We start from the raw sequence: 16,593 nt of genomic DNA on the forward strand, positions 1-16,593 counted from the left end.
AGATCGGGCAATTATGTACGCACATGTACGAGAGTTGGTACACATATAGATCTCATCGACCCGAACAACTTTCGCGCTCTAAACTATGAGCTCCGCCCAACAGAAAGTCGGCCATTTTGGATTGTTTTATAAGTGCATGGGGTGAACTTTTAAATACTCCTCCTTTGAAATCAAACATTGTGAACATGATGCCGGATTTTTGATATCTCGAACGGTGCTGCCATGGCGACAAAGTTATGGCGAATTCAGAAATGTCTTATTGTGATGACACGTGGTGTGTATGTTCGGCCAAGGATTCCGATCGCATCGATGTGCCTATTGTGAATCTCGGACATAGCGCCACCAACAGGCACCAGGAAGTGTGTCAGTCACAACAGTTGCATGTGGTGAACCTTTATATACTCCTCCTAGGACATTCATGCGATTGACACCAAAAGTGGTCAACATGATGCCGAGACATTGCACTTGCTAAATTGCGAAGGGATTTTTGATATCTCGAACGGTGCTGCCATGGCGAGGCGACTAAGTTATGGCCAATTCAGAGAAACAGGAAGTGTCTTCTATCTAAGGCAAAAAATGTCTTATTGTGATGACACGCGGTGTGTATGTTCGGCCAAGGATTCCGATCGCATCGTTGTGCTTATTGTGAGTCCCGGGTATAGCGCCACCAACAGGCCCCAGGAAGTGTGTCAGTCACAAAGGTGGATTTTTTGACAGCTGCATGAGGTAAACTTTTAAATACTCCTCCTAGGGGATTCATGCAATTGAGACCAGATTTGGCCACCATGATGCAGAGATATTGGAGATGTGAAATTGCGAACGGATTTTTGATAATTAAATAAACATTAAATCTCTTCATAGTAAAAACAGCAAGATCCTGTTCTCACTTATGTTATGAACTTACCGTTACTATAGAAACGACATATTAGAGCATTAATCAACACTTCCCAACCACTCAGAGTCTGGAATCCAGCATCATCGTCATGTAACGTCATTCGCACACGAAGATCTCCATGTAAATAAATACACACCAGGACACGGTGTGGCGTAACGTCTCTTTTATTGGTTTGGATTTTAACAACAATCTGAATAATAAAAAAAAATCTCAAATCCAAATCATCATCTTTTCTTCATACATAAATCACAGACATGTAGGCGAGACAGATGGCTTCAGATTAAGGAGACATCATCGTCCCTTTACAGTCACATCCCAGTGTGTGTGTTATTCAGTTCATTTTCTTTAAACATTTTCATATTCGTTTGGATTCATATAAAGACACTGAATACACAGCTGTCCGTTTGTCCAGCTAGGAAATAAACATGATTTTTACTATTTCTTTTCTTTTTTTAATTATCAGTATGAAATTCCTGTTAGACCAAAATCCTTTTTTTCCCTCTCATTATTATTATTATTATTATTATTATTATTATTATTATTATTGTTATTATTATTATTATTAAATGTGGAAAATTTTCCCAAATGACACAAAATCACCCTTTTATTGAAACTTTGAACTGAAGTTTTTATTTAAACTTAGTCATAGACTTCGTCAGAGCTTTCTTTCTTTCTTTAAATTTTTTAAAACTATTTAAAATAAACTAGCATGTATGTACATGTGAACATTCATTCTTACATATGCCTTAAATTTTAAATAGATCTGACTATAAAAATAAAAAATAACTGTATAATAATATTGGAGTAAATTAAACGTTAAGGCTGCCGTGCCGTCGAGGACGAGGAGAGAAAACTCCCCGATCCCGTCATCTGGACCGGATCAGAATAGATAAGTTAATAAGTTTATTATGGCTGTGGGTGAAGGGAGTTTGCCGTCGATGGGGGTCTTTACTTATACAAATAGATCTGTAGCTGTGTTCGCGCTAGCGGGAGACAAAAGCTTTCGCAATTTTCTTTCACGTACCTTTTCAGCTTCAAGGCAACATTTCAGTTCAGAATCCCTCACTCATAAAGCAACAAATCGTTTGGTCTGACATTTAGATCTTCACTTCCTACCAATGTATCGACTGTGTCTCTTCTGACAGCATGTAGCTGGAGCAGCTAGCTCGTGATGCTAATCTAATCCGAGCACATGACCAGATCAGCACATCAAACATGTGATATTTACACTGATTGTTATTTAAGCTGGTGTATTCTCACCAGTTAGAGCTGGAAGATTTAAGCTGCGCTCGGATCATGTTAGAAATCACCATGACGTTATTTATCGATCTCAACGTACCTATGAGGTGCGGAAGTAAGAAGAATAAATTATTTTAATGTCTGTATGGCTACTAAAACAAATTCGAACAAATCATGTTAAGATTATTAACCATCGAGAGAACCGACAAGTGACATTTTTTGTTTTGTTAGCGTTATCATTTAACGCAGGCCGCGCCCACTCCCAAACTTGACAACGGGAGCTGTGACGTGACGCGTGTAAGCGATTTGTTGCTTGTTAGCATGAACACAGAGTCAGATCACAGGTCTGTCTGAGAATCAGGCCCAAATCACTATATTAAAAGACCCCTATTTTGGCAAGATCGAACCGTTTTCATCAGACGCTGAGAGAACCGAGGAGACACGCCCACTGCGAGGCCACGCCTACAATCTGTATCAGTCTACAAATGACTGACGTCAGATAAATAGAGAATAAAATAGCAGCTGCACAATACTCAGCACCATGGGGATCGTCTCTCTCTCTCTCTCTCAGCTGTGTCCTCATGTGAAACAGCTCTCCTTTCACAACACTTTCATCACCCAAACATTCGAGACGTTTCCCGTTTGCTTTCAGTGCTTTTTTTTTTTTTAAATCACAGCTCGACACGTTTATAAGTTTTTGATCCGCTTGTGTGTTTTTCTGAAAAAAAAAAAGAAAGAAAATTGAAATCAACCACAGGATAAAATGGAATAAATACAAGAGGACCAGCCTCTGGTAAAGAGCATGGATAGATGGACCCTGGTACACACACACACAGACACACACACAATACATAATCAAAAAATAATCATATTGTGATAATCAAAGGGCTGCAGTGAGTGAGGGAAAGCTAGTGTGTGTGTTTGTGTGTGTGTTAGGTCAGCCTAGCTTGATCTGCGAGTTCCTGAATTATGCACAGAAGGCTCCCAATAATTAGATTAGACTGGTATAGAGGTAGCTAGAGACTACACACACACACACACACACACAAAATACATACACACACTGTAAACAAACTGTCATGTGTGTTAGCGGTGCAGCAGAGCTAGCCAGTGTGTTTTAAAACCGCTATAAACAGCTAAAAATATTACCGTTATGCTGTAAACATCGCTTTGAGAACAGTTTTTACGTTTGTAATATCAAGATGATTTTTTTTTTTGGATAAATAAACACTAGCATAGCTTAATTAGCTAGTTAGCATGTTCACGTTACTAGCGTTCCTTCAAAAAACAACAGATTTGTATTAAACAACAGAGCTTTGCATAGCTCTGTTCTGTTTTGCACACACACACACACACACACAATGCTGATGCAGGCTTTGTATGCACATATAAATTCATGGATGTAAATAAAGAGCCACAGTAGATGGAGCAGATGTCGTGTGTGTGTGCTAACGTTATAAGCAGGTGGATATCGGAGCAGAATTTTTGCATAGCTCTTACAAGCTTCTTTCCATCTTTTAGTGCAGTTAAACGTGACCTTAAATTTTTTATACACATTTCTCAAACTCTTAATTAAAATTGCTAACGCTGTGTGTCACCACACAAACCTCAAACAAATGAGTTGTCTGACTGTCAGGTGAAGGTGTTATTACCATTACAGGGAAAGAGAGGCTATACACACACACACACACCCACAGTTGCTTTGATATATTCGTTAAATGTTTTTACTGCATTCTATCAGTGCATTTTTGTGAACTTGTTTATATTCAGCACAGAATCCAGCTGTGCGTTACTTTCATCCAAAAGAAATGAGCTTGTTACGTGCTAACTAGCTTGCTAGCTTACTCATTCCCATTGTAAACACAAAGACCCACTCTTGCTGTAGTGGCATCTGAAGAAAAGGAGCCGGCACTTTTTTCTTCTGTAAAGGTTTTTTTTTTTTTTTTTTTTTTTTTTTTTATAGATGGCCGTGTTCTGAGCGGCTTAAATGGTGATTTTAAAAAAAGGCGGGAAAATTGTTCCTAGGTGTTACGTCGTGCTGATGACGATATAATGAATATTTCCATTTCAGGTGCAAAATATAAAAAAACAGGACTGAAATGTGGAGAAGACTTATGTGGCAGGGACAGCGAGAGACGTTCTGAGAAGGATTTGAGGAGGACAGGAGGACAGATGGAGATGTCTCCTTCCCCTGACTCTGGCGAGGACAAGGCAGAGAGTCAGAGCGAGGGTCAGAGTGGCAGAGTGCGAGGTGTTAATATTCGGTGATGGGTGCGAGGTCTCGACTCAGCGTGACAGAGATGTTGGTGTAGAGACGCCTCCGGGACACCAGGGGGGAGTAATTCAGGTTGTTCAGACCATCCAGTCTCTGTCTCTCCTTCGAGTGACGGAGTAACGTGTACCTGAGAAGAGAAAACATGCTCTGACTTAACTAACAACAGGCCTTTTCTATGTATATATGAATATATCTGAATAATTTACAATATACACATATATATATATATATATATATATATATATATATATATATATATATATATATATATATATATATTCAATAAAGAACCTGAAATAAATGCTTTTTTTTACTGTTTATAAAAAAAGTGTTCAGTGTTGAGTTCAGTGTTGAGTTTAGTGTTGAGTTTAGTGTTGAGTAAAGTTTTCAGTAAAGATTTCAGTAAAGTTCAGTAAAGATTTCAGTAAAGTTTTCAGTAAAGATTTCAGTAAAGTTTTCAGTTAAGATTTCAGTAAAGTTTCGGTAAAGTTTTCGGTAAAGATTTCAGTAAAGTTCAGTAAAGATTTCAGTAAAGTTTTCAGTAAAGATTTCAGTAAAGTTTTCATTAACGTTTTCAGTAACGTTTTCAGTAAAGATTTCAGTAACGTTTTCAGTAACGTTTTCAGTAACGTTTTCAGTAAAGATTTCAGTAAAGATTTCAGTAACGTTTTCAGTAACGTTTTCAGTAAAGATTTCAGTAAAGATTTCAGTAAAGATTTCAGTAAAGTTTTCAGTAAAGATTTCAGTAACATTTTCAGTAAAGTTTTCAGTAAAGATTTCAGTAAAGTTTTCAGTAAAGTTTTCAGTAAAGATTTCAGTAAAGTTCAGTAAAGATTTCAGTAAAGTTTTCAGTAAAGATTTCAGTAAAGGTTTCAGTAAAGATTTCAGTAAAGGTTTCAGTAAAGTTTTCAGTAAAGTTCAGTAAAGATTTCAGTAAAGTTCAGTAAAGATTTGAGTAAAGTTTTCAGTAAAGTTTTCAGTAACATTTTCAGTAAAGTTTTCAGTAAAGTTTTCAGTAAAGTTTTAGGTAAAGTTTTCAGTAAAGTTCAGTAAAGATTTCAGTAATGTTTTCAGTAAAGTTTTCAGTAAAGATTTCAGTAAAGTTTTCAGTAAAGTTTTAGGTAAAGTTTTCAGTAAAGTTCAGTAAAGTTTTCAATAAAGTTCAGTAAAGATTTCAGTAAAGTTTTCAGTAAAGATTTCAGTAACGTTTTCAGTAAAGATTTCAGTAAATATTTCAGTAAAGTTTTCAGTAAAGTTCAGTAAAGATTTCAGTAAAGTTCAGTAAAGTTTTCAGTAAAGATTTCAGTAACATTTTCAGTAAAGTTTTCAGTAAAGTTTTCAGTAAGGTTTTCAGTAAAGATTTCAGTAAAGTTTTCAGTAAAGTTTTCAGTAAAGTTTTCAGTAAAGTTTCCAGTAAGGTTTTCAGTAAACAAAACGAAACAGAATTAATATCTTTATGAGGTAACAGATTCCTCTCTCACCTGCCCAGGAACTGCACTTCTCCCCGGTGATGGTGAGGGATGGACATGTAGCGACCGACGTCTCCTGGAGGTCGACTCACAGTGTAGCCTGCGTACTGAACCCTGTCTCACACACACACACACACACACACACACACAGTATGAGCGTATCGTACTGTAACATCATGCTCATATTCATCACTGTGATATTTGTGATATTTGCCTTTTTTAGATTATATCTAATTTCTGTCTTATTTTTACTTTATTTTTATTCCATAACTTTGTGTAAGTGGAGATTTTTATATTATTATATCGTATACATGTTGTATCGTGTATGTGACAAATCAAAGTTTAATTTGTTCTGAATGAAAATTATTAATGAAATTTTATTTCAGTCTTTTGGATTATTGGCTGCAACAATAAAAGGTGTTACAGCAACATTACAACACTAACAGGACAAAAAACAAACCCTCATTAAGGATCTGTGAGGTGCTGCAGCATGTGGAAGATTTATAGAGGAAATAAACCGTACGCTGTGTTATAAAGGCAATGGAGCAGGTTCGTTAATGCAGATTTATTTACTGGAGGTTTCATGGTAACGTTTATATTCTTCAGGTGATTTAGTCCAGAAAATACCATCATCAGACTGTCAGCTGCAAACGTCTGCACTTTATTCACCGATCCGTATTCATCTATCTATTCTGTATAGATATATATATATATATATATATATATATATATATATATATAGATATAGATATAGATATATATATATATATATATATCTATTTAGATGGCGTTTATTAATCTAAATATTTTTCCTTTCGCCTGAACGGATAATTCGATTTCTATTTGAATTTGAACTATTTTTATTATATTTTTTTATTTATTTATTTTTAACATTTTTTATGACCCAGACCTAGAAGTATTTCCCTGAGTTCCACAGAAAATACCGATTTACTCCACTGGTAAGAGCCCAGGTGGAGCTGTGTGCTTGTAGTCTTACCGATTCCACAGGTCATCGTCCTCTCCTCCCCAGCCCCAGAATCCGTTGGGAAAGCCGTTAATCTTCTGGAACTGCTCGGCGGTGAGGCCGCTCACGCCACCGAAAAACTCATCGTATGGCAATCTGGAGAAGAGGAAAGAAAAAAGGAAATAAAGAGCGGTTTTAATACGGAAAGGTAATAGATGTAACACAGAAAGGAGGCTGTATAAAGAAGTTCCTCTTACAAAACACACACACACAGAAAAAGAGGAACTAATAAACTGTGTGTGTGTGTGTGTGTGTGTGAGGTTTGGGTGTGTAACACACTAACATGTAGGAGTATTTGTTGAGTTTGACGGCGAAGTGCCGCGGCATTCCACTGCATCCGTAATAATTCCGGTCGTTTTCCAGAATGTGATCAACATCGTGGAAGATGACGCAATCCCACTGAATGTCCTTCATGGCCTCCTTAAAGCCCACGTTGAAGAGCATGGCACGATTAAAGGGCTCGTCTCCTGTCTGACACACACACACACACACACACACACACACACACAGTAAGTGCTGTGACACTTTTCCCAGAATTCATAATTAAGAAACATACAGATTTTTCTTTCTATCTTTTCTTTCTTTTCTTTCTTTCTTTCTTTCTTTCTTTCTTTCTTTCTACTGTTTTTTCTTTATCTTCTTTTGTTCTATCTTTCTCTCTTCACTCATCTTGTCTGTCTGTTTCTTTAAAGAGATCTAACAGCTCTATTAGGGATAGAGATCTCTAGGGATGTGGTAACCTAGTGGTTAATGCGCTTTACTACCAATCGGAAAGTTGTGAGTTTGTTTCTCACATCCACCATTCTACCACTGCTGGGCCCCTGAGCGAGGCCCTTGACCCTTAATTGCTTATTTGTATAACATTAGATATAATGTAAGTCGCTCTGGATAAGGGAGTAGGCTAAATGTAAATGTATTAGAGATTAGATAAAGTACAACCGCAGCACAGCTATTACACATTATCGACCAATCAGATTACAGAACAGCTGAAGGTGAATCTGCTCTTTTCCACCTGTTCGATGATGTAGAATCCAAACTGAAGTCGTTGTCTCTGCAGCACTGGGATCAGGTGACGCAGGAGAATGGGCAGATGCTCGTGACGGTTTCGGAAAGGCACCAAAATGGCTACCTGAGAGAAGGAAAGAAAAATTCTAACTTTTTTTCGAAGTGCAGACTTGAGTCCTTGTTCCTTTGGCAACACTGGAAGATTAGAGGCTTACAGAGGTCGGGGTATTACTGCCAGGCATTCAAATCTGTGTGTGTGTGTGTGTGTGTGTGTGTGTGTGTGTGTGTGTGTGTGTGTGTGCAAGGACTGATGGATGGATGGATGGGTGGGTGAGTTGATGAATAGATGGGGCATGTTTTTTGGGAATAAAGGCTTGTTATTTAATGCCAAGTAGAGGACTACATAATTGGATAGAAGGTGGATGAAGGGATAGATTGAAGTGTGAATAGGTGGAGGAATGGAATAATGGATGAATGGCTGGAGAGATGGGATGTGTTCATAGATATGATGTCAATGGACGGACAGATGGAGGAATAAATGGGATCATGAGGAACCAAAAAAGTCTTTGGACACAGAGATGGTTAGATGGTTGAATAGATGGATCTAATGCTTTCAGAATAGATGGGCAGATTAGTGGAAAGAGAGGGAAATTGAAAAAGGTTTAGGGGTGGATGGAGGGATCGGTTGTAGAACAGAGATAGAAGATAAAAGAGAGATAAAGAGATAAAGGGATGAGATTTGGACATACTTTCCAGCGTGGTCTGCAGTCGTGGGGTTTCCACTGGCCTCCGAAGCGGATACTGGGGTCAGATTTCGGTAAATTTTTCTCCACTTTCTCAAGAGAAATCTCAGTCATATCCACCTTCAGTCTGCCCTCTGAGGGAGAGAGAGAGAGAGAGAGGGAGAGAGAGAGAGAGAGATTGAGTTAATAAGTACATACCACAAGATGCTAAATTATTAGAAGATAAAATGCTGTGTGTGATGAGGAGCGTACTCATAGTGGGTAGTTTCTCAGGGCAGATGTCAGTGGGCAAGTAAGTGAACCCCACAGGCAGGTATGGAGTGGGTGGGGCAGCTGTTTCACTCAGGTTAAAGTCATACATGTATTCTACAGAGAGAGAGAGAGAGAGAGAGAGAGAGAGAGAGAGAGAGAGAGAGAGAGAGAGAGAAAGAGAAAGAGCGAGAGAGAGAGAGAAACATGTAAATTAAGAAAGAAAAAAAATTATAAACTATTGATAATGAACTATAAACACTATTCTATCCCTGATTTATTCACATTTAAAGATTCTTTAGCTTCTTCTGCACATTTTCTTTCTTTCTTTCTTTCTTTCTTTCTTTCTTTCTTTCTTTTTCTTTCTTTCTTTCTTTCTTTCTTTCTTTCTTTCTTTCTTTCCGAGTCTCTGTTTTTCTCATGTATTTGGTGATCTAACTTTTGTATTTATGTTGCCTATTCTGAAGTGTTTCGCTGATTTTATTGCAGTTTACTATTCTGCTCACTGATGTTAATAGTTAGTATGGTGTTAGGGTTGGTATTGGGGTTAGAGTTGGTGTTAGGGTTTGTATTGGGGTTAGAGTTGGTGTTGGGTTTGGTGTTGGGGTTAGAGTTGGTGTTAGGGTTGGTATTGGGGTTAGAGTTGGTGTTGGGTTTGGTGTTGGTGTTAGAGTTGGTGTTGGGTTTGGTGTTGGTGTTAGAGTTGTTGTGGTTGCTGTTGGTGTTAGAGTTGGTGTTGATGTTGGGGTTGGTGTTGGTGTCGGGGTTAGAGATGTTGTTGATGTTGGGGTTGGTGTTAGAGTTGGTGTTGGGGTTAGAGATGAGGTTGGGCTTGGGGTTAGAGGGGGTTAGGATTGGGGTTAGAGTTGGGGTTGGCATTAGGGTTACTAGTTACTACTAAATTAGTGTTGTTGGTGTTAAGGTTGGTGTCGGGGTTGGGGCTGGTGTCAGGGTTAGAAATGGGGGTAGGGTTGGTGTCGGGGTTAGAGATGGGGTTGAGGTTGGTGTCAGAGTTAGAGATGGGGTTAGGGTTAAGGTAAGGGTAAGTGTTTGGGTTAGGGTTAGGGTTGGGATTAGGGTTGTTGTTGGTGTTGGGGTTAGAGATGGGGTTGGTGTTAATGTTGGTGTTAGGGTTGAGATTAGGGTTTTGGTTGGGGTTTGAATGTTAAGGTCCCCCAGCTCTATGTTTTTTAGCCCTATATTAGATAAAGAATACAGTTTATCCTGCAGGTTTAAGGACATGTTGTAAGTCAGGATGCTTCTGTTCAAGTCTACACACAAATCAAGATTCTAAACAATCTCTATTCTGTAAACGCTGCAGATCTAAATGAGATCCTGCCTGTAGTTGTCATGGTTACTAAAAAGAAAAGATGTTTCTGAGACACTTTTCTCACAGAATAACAAGTAAAAAACATCGTTAAGCATCGTAAAATTTCTGGCTCAGAAATAATTTATTCTTTATTTATTTTTATTTCTATCCAGATGATCACTGAGTGATGTCTTGTACCTGTTCCATTGGCAATGTAGGTACTTCTGACCACCTGCTCCAGAACCTGAGCTCCAATGTTCCTCATGTTCTCACGGATCCACATTCCTCGAGCCTGGACCATGAACAGATACTCGTTCACTGCAGAGACAGAGGGGATAAAAACAAACCTTTCATTTCCTGCACGTTTTTATTTTGTATAAATTATCTGTGTTTTATTCCTTGTATACAACAGCAATCTGCAGAGCAGCACAATTTCTACATTTAACACACACTGACTTGCACTTTTTAGGTGTTTATAGTTACATTTAAATTCACAGAAACAGCAGACTTTCAGATTTTTGTCATGTTTTTGTCCTCGGTTTGTCATGTTCCTGAGGAACCACAAACTTCTCCATCATGAAGACATCTGGAATCCTACTAACTAGCTTTTAGATTTACATCTGACTGACACAAAGTGCTGACACTGGAGACTCCTTCCATAGACAGAGAGAGAGAGAGAGAGAATTTGATTGACAAGGCACACAAAGGACAAACATGTGACCTGCCTCACTGAGTCACCAGTAAAGAAGTAAAAGCTTGTTTTATTTTATGTCACTGCATTGATCACAGTGGCTCAGTGGTTAGCACGTTCTCCTCACACCTCCAGGGTTGGGGGTTCGATTCCCGCCGTTCTCCCCGTGCCTCGGGGATTTCCTCTGGGTACTCCGGTTTCCTCCCCTGGTCCAAAGACATGCATGGTTGATTGGCATCTCTGGAAAATTGTCCGTAGTGTGTGAGTGCGACACCTGAGATAGGCACAGGCTCCCCGTGACACGAGGTAGTTCGGATAAGCATTAGAAAGTGATTGCATGAGTGAATGAGAGTGTGTGTGTGCCCTGTGATGGGTTGGCACTCCGTCCAGGGTGTATCCTGCCTTGATGCCCGATGACGCCTGAGATAGGCACAGGCTCCCCGTGACCCGAGGTAGTTCTGATAAGCGGTAGAAGATGAGTGAGTGAGTGAGTGAGTGAGTGCTTTGATCACTCATGTCTTTTCAATTCTAAAGTCATTATTTGTTTCATTAATTTGTTATTTATCAAATTCAGCATGATTTAAGTAAAACAGAGCCTGAGCTGCATTAGGATCCTCAGCATACAGCTAGTTTTCAGGGAAAAACAGGAAGTTGGAATGCTGCTTTCAGCAAGAACGAGGCCGAGTCATGACCCCTGTGGTCACCAGCGTTAGATCACATGTGCACTTCAGCATTAGAGCATCAGAGGGACGAACAGCAGGACTGTCCTTCTGCACACGCCCTCTACACACCACAGTCTGGCTTCAGTTACGGTCCCAAACCCAACACGTCCTTCACAGGATCTGACTTTCTATATAAATTTTCTCGTATTTCACCAGCGTACTTCATTAACTAGACACGAGCCCCAAAAACTGTTCACAATATTGTTAGAATAAATTCTTAAAGGTGGCTTAAAGGTGCGGTGTGTAATTGTCTCTGGACCTAAAATAATAACACAATTTTTAAGAAACAAAGAAATCAAACAGATCTGGAATATTTCCGCATACCGGATGTGGCTCAGTTGGTCATTTTACTTTACTTAAGTAAAGAAGTTTCTAGTGAAGTGTTTGATTGAACTGTGTTATGATTTTAATGAATCAATCAATTAGTTAGTTAATTAAGTAGCTACATTTCAACAGAGAGCACAAGATTAGCTCAGATAAACTCCACCACTGGCAGAGGGCAAATATGCAAATAAAAATTGCACGTTGCTGAAGTCCTGCCCTTCAACTGCCCCTATCAAGCCTGTTCAAACTCTACAAAGCTCCAGCTTGGTTCATTTCCGGGCCAGAAAATATTTAAGAAATGCTAATACATTGTTAAGATGTTGCTCCTTATGAAGTGATACAGATAAAATGACTTGAAATGACTTCAAAAAATGGTTTTCAGTTGATGGACAGACTTGACTGTTACTCGTCTAGAAGAGCCTTAAAAAAATGACTTACTGCCGCTTTAAAACGAGTGAATAGTTTGTTTATTTTTTTTTTTTTTCACTTACTTCCACAAGGGGAGTCAAATAGAGTAGATTTGGGTTATTATAGTTTTGCTTCCTGCAGCAAACATTAACATACTAAAGGAAGAAGTGGTGCTGTGTATTCATATCACACACACACACACACACACACACACACACACACACACAAACGGCACGATATATACTGCCGCTGGCACATTCTACTGTAGGCCACGGATTTGAATCTGGCTAACATTTGCATACCAGAGCGAGAAGGAGAGAGGAAGAGAAAGTGGGAGAAGGAGAGAGAGAGAGAGAGAGAGAGAGAGAGAGAGATTTTAGAAAGGTTTTTCTGTGTTGAGTTGATCCTGTTTAAAGTGTAGTTTCCTTTTTTATGACTTTGGCACTGCGTGAATTTAAACCTTGGTAACGTCAGAGAGGCTGCTCTTGATTTCTGGCTTCTGATTGGTCGGAAAGTGTTGATTCATTTCCTGTAGAGGTAGAGACTGTATTTATTGTTTAGAAATAAGTCACATTTAAACACTAACATTTAAACGAATACAAAAGATTCCAAAGTCCAACATTTTATCAGCTGTAAGTTTGTGATTAAATTTATATTTAAAAGTGACAGACGTTTATCTACATGATTTACAGAAGGAGTCTCCAGCTTCCTAATAGACTGTTTCTCTGAATCCTCTCCATCTGTTGGTGTGGGTTTGTGCTTTTAATAATAAAACCCTGGTTGATATTTCCAGAACTTTTCCAGTTCACTCTTCGTTGGTCTTCGTCATGCTGTTTGTTTAGGTTCTCAACGAACTCTGGGTTCTTCCAGGAACAGGTTTATATATACTGAGGTCACGTGACTGCTGTCTTTCGACTCTTAATCAAGTGACAAAATCCCAACAGGATATAAACTATATTGTTTATATTTTTTTTCTTATTTAATGCTTTCATCTCTGACTTTTTACATATTTGTAATGAGGAGGCGGAGTTATGGGCGGTTGTGGGCGGGTTGATTTTTTAGGTTTCAGAGGATAAAATAAATAAATTTCTCCTCATTTGACTTCATTTATTATCATTTTTAATTACAAACTGAATAATTTAGCTTTTGGCTCTTACAGCAGCCATCTTTCTGCATTTGAGAGCAACGCTGATGGTATCACACATCATAAGAATCACACACACACACACACACACACACACACACACACACTTCCTCACTATCTCTACCCAGCAGAAGAGCTTCAGTGAACAAGCAATTACAGTCGTATTGATTCACGCTTTTGAGCATCTGAAGGACGTCGGCCATTTTTACAACAGGAGAAAATGGCTTTCCGGCTTCCAGTCACAAGGATCGCTCGTGTGCACTTTCCTTTTTGTCCCTCCAGTCCAATTTAGACACGTCCAATTTCTTTTTCTGCTTGAGGTGCAGTTTGTTAAATTCACATTTCCCGTGGCTGCACTTTGTTGATGGGTTCAGCACTTCTGGGCCCTGGATGCTGCTCTCGCTCCTTCACCTACTGCAGAACTTAATGTTTTTTTCTTCCTTTCAGAGAGGTTATGAGGATGATTGATGAAGTGAGACGAGGGCTTTGGAAATGATGAAGAATATCAGTTTAAACTCCTCGGCTCAGGCTGTTTCAGCGTATCGACTGAAGCTCGTTTGGGAACAGAGCCCATTATTTTTCGTGGCCTTGAGGTGAACCAGAAAAAGCCGAGCGGTGAGCGAGAAGCCGTCGATACGTAACACACACACATGCTGACACACACTCTAACACAATTAGCCTACTTTATTGACGCGGTTACTTTCCTTTCGTCTCAGCTTTTCTGCCGATAAACATCCCAGACCGAAACACGACAACTCAGCATCAGGAAATCTAATAAAACAGGAAGAATAATCGATCAGAAGATACAACGCAATATTCAACTCGCTCGTTAGTGAGACGTATCGCGGTGCTACATCACCACCAGGCTTTATAACAGGTTTATACAAAACAGTTAATAACAATGATGTGAAAAATGTAAAGCTGTCACGAGAACAATAAGAAGATTAGTAAGAGCTTCTGCACTGCGTTACCCATCAGCCCCTTCTGCATGGCACCTTTTTCCTGTTTCATCTTGATCTGCATCATGATTTAAGTCTTGTTGTCAATCTTGCCTTGTTGTTGCTGTGTTCCTGTGTTGTCACGTGCCTCAGTCATGCTCTTATTCTGCTTTTTACACTGTCTTCAGTATTAATTTGCACTTTACACTAATAAGGTCAGCACTTGCATCTCGCCGCCTCTGCAATTTGCATGACAGGAAGCTCGAGTGACCACACGAGGAAGCTCGAGTCTGACTGCAGCGCATGTGGGCCAGAGGTGAGCAAAGCTGGTCTTCTAACCTCTTTAATCTGCTGGGCATGTGCCCACATCACCCTGCCCCCCTGCCCTTTTCCCCCATCCTCTTGCCACCCTACTCTTCAGAGTACACCAGTACAGCTCACAGCCTCACCATGGATATCACTCCAGCTCCCAGATCCTCTAAGATAGTCACTATGTCACCTGGCTCCGCCTCTTTTCTCCACGTCATCCTTTGCTCCGCCTCTTTTCTCCATGTCATCCGTTGCCCCGCCTCTTTTCTCCACTTCATCCGTTGCCCCGCCTCTTTTCTCCACTTCATACATTACGTCGACTCTTTGCTCCACCTCTTTGCTCCACCTCTTTGCTCCACTAGGTTTAAACTTTTATCTTTAATTTGCATATAAATGATATTCATGATATTTAAATCACAATATTATTTATTGTGAAATCTTGGATAACTTTTTTCTTTTCATTTCCATTTTAACAGCAAACTGACAGTAAGCGGCTGATGTGATGAGAAAGTTTTTACTTAATCGTTAAAATCTAATGACATTTTTAAAAATGATTTTTAAAATGATTTATAATTCAAATTCTTTACATTTCACACATTTAAATACATTTCCTTATGAATAACGATAAACTTAACTAATAAACCTGTTCATTGTTATTTACGCCAGTTTTTTTTTTTTTTTCAGAAAAACATTTGAGGATCTTGATAAATTTTTTTTTCCATATTGCCTAAGACTGGTTTCAAAATTATTGGCACCCAGACTATTAAAATATTTAATAAAGGCACCAAGCTGTTTCCTTTAACGTCTAAAAGTCCCGTTATGACATCATCCGTCAATCTTCTTTTATAAAAATGACCCGTGTTTTATTTTATCATCTTTTCTGACTTTATTTAAGTTTTTGCACCTTTCCTTAAAAGGGTGGCAATAATTTTGACGACTGACTTTTACTACAGATTTGGTCAATGATTCCTGTTAATAAGTGAGAGATTTTATCGCACTGTTATTTAACTTTAGTGACCTTATCAGGAGAAACGGTGGTGTTCTTTGGTCCATCAGCATTTTAGCTTAATAAATCTCACACTCTGTTTCAGAATAAAAGACGTTTGTGTGATGATGAGAAACGAACACGAGGAGATCATCGTTATTTATTATTAAACCTGTTTGCGTCAGATGCTGAAGTTCAGGCGTGACTTCCTGGCAGCACAGAGAAGGGGCGTGGCCTATTTACCTGCCAGTCACACATCCCTTTCTTTAATTCAGAATTCACAGTTAGTGCAGCGTCAAAAAAAAAAAAAAGAATACACGCAAATCGTAGAATACAATACAAATAATTAAAAACAATTAAAAACAAAATGTAATTTTACTTATTTTACTCGGATTCTTGCACTTTCTGTTATTTTTTGCTCATAATTTCATTTTCTTTTCATTTACACTTCAGTTCTCTTTGTATTTTTTTTCTAGTTTTTTGCTCAGGATTCCAAAAATAACAAAAATGCTTGTATGCAAATTAGGAGGCGGGGAAAAGTCTCCATTGGTCCACTGGTTCTCTACCTGGTTCTTTAACTTTTATAAAAATTATAAGATTTATTTGAATGCAGATTTATTATTTATATTTGATTAAACATTAGGAGACAAATTCTGTCGTGCATGATGCTAAACTGGAGACGATACACACCATAACATATACACACCATAACATATACACACCATAACATATACACACCATAACATATACACACCATAACATATACACACCATAACATATACACACCATAACATATACACACCATTGCTTGTTAGCGACGTTAGCGTCACACATTCCAAAACAAACACTACAGTGAAAATTGGT

The 16,593-nt window shown here is 38.7% G+C and overlaps 1 protein-coding gene across 2 annotated transcripts in view; it reads right to left on the minus strand.

Annotated features, from left to right (window-relative positions):
* Positions 1 to 1,043: 1,043 nt before the first annotated feature.
* Positions 1,044 to 16,593, minus strand: part of b4galt5 (UDP-Gal:betaGlcNAc beta 1,4- galactosyltransferase, polypeptide 5) — a 31,936-nt gene continuing 16,386 nt past the window's right edge. For both annotated transcript variants that reach the window (XM_060893372.1, XM_060893373.1), the window contains exons 2-9: positions 10,407 to 10,526; positions 8,903 to 9,016; positions 8,657 to 8,784; positions 7,915 to 8,031; positions 7,186 to 7,373; positions 6,876 to 6,998; positions 5,891 to 5,992; positions 1,044 to 4,536 (exon numbers count right to left, since the gene is read on the minus strand). In XM_060893372.1, the coding sequence (XP_060749355.1) occupies positions 4,389 to 4,536; positions 5,891 to 5,992; positions 6,876 to 6,998; positions 7,186 to 7,373; positions 7,915 to 8,031; positions 8,657 to 8,784; positions 8,903 to 9,016; positions 10,407 to 10,526 (1,040 nt within the window). In that variant the 3' untranslated portion in view covers positions 1,044 to 4,388. The remainder of the gene's footprint in view (positions 4,537 to 5,890; positions 5,993 to 6,875; positions 6,999 to 7,185; positions 7,374 to 7,914; positions 8,032 to 8,656; positions 8,785 to 8,902; positions 9,017 to 10,406; positions 10,527 to 16,593) is intronic.

Source organism: Tachysurus vachellii, chromosome 19, assembly GCF_030014155.1.
Source record: "Tachysurus vachellii isolate PV-2020 chromosome 19, HZAU_Pvac_v1, whole genome shotgun sequence".
NCBI lineage: Eukaryota > Metazoa > Chordata > Actinopteri > Siluriformes > Bagridae > Tachysurus > Tachysurus vachellii.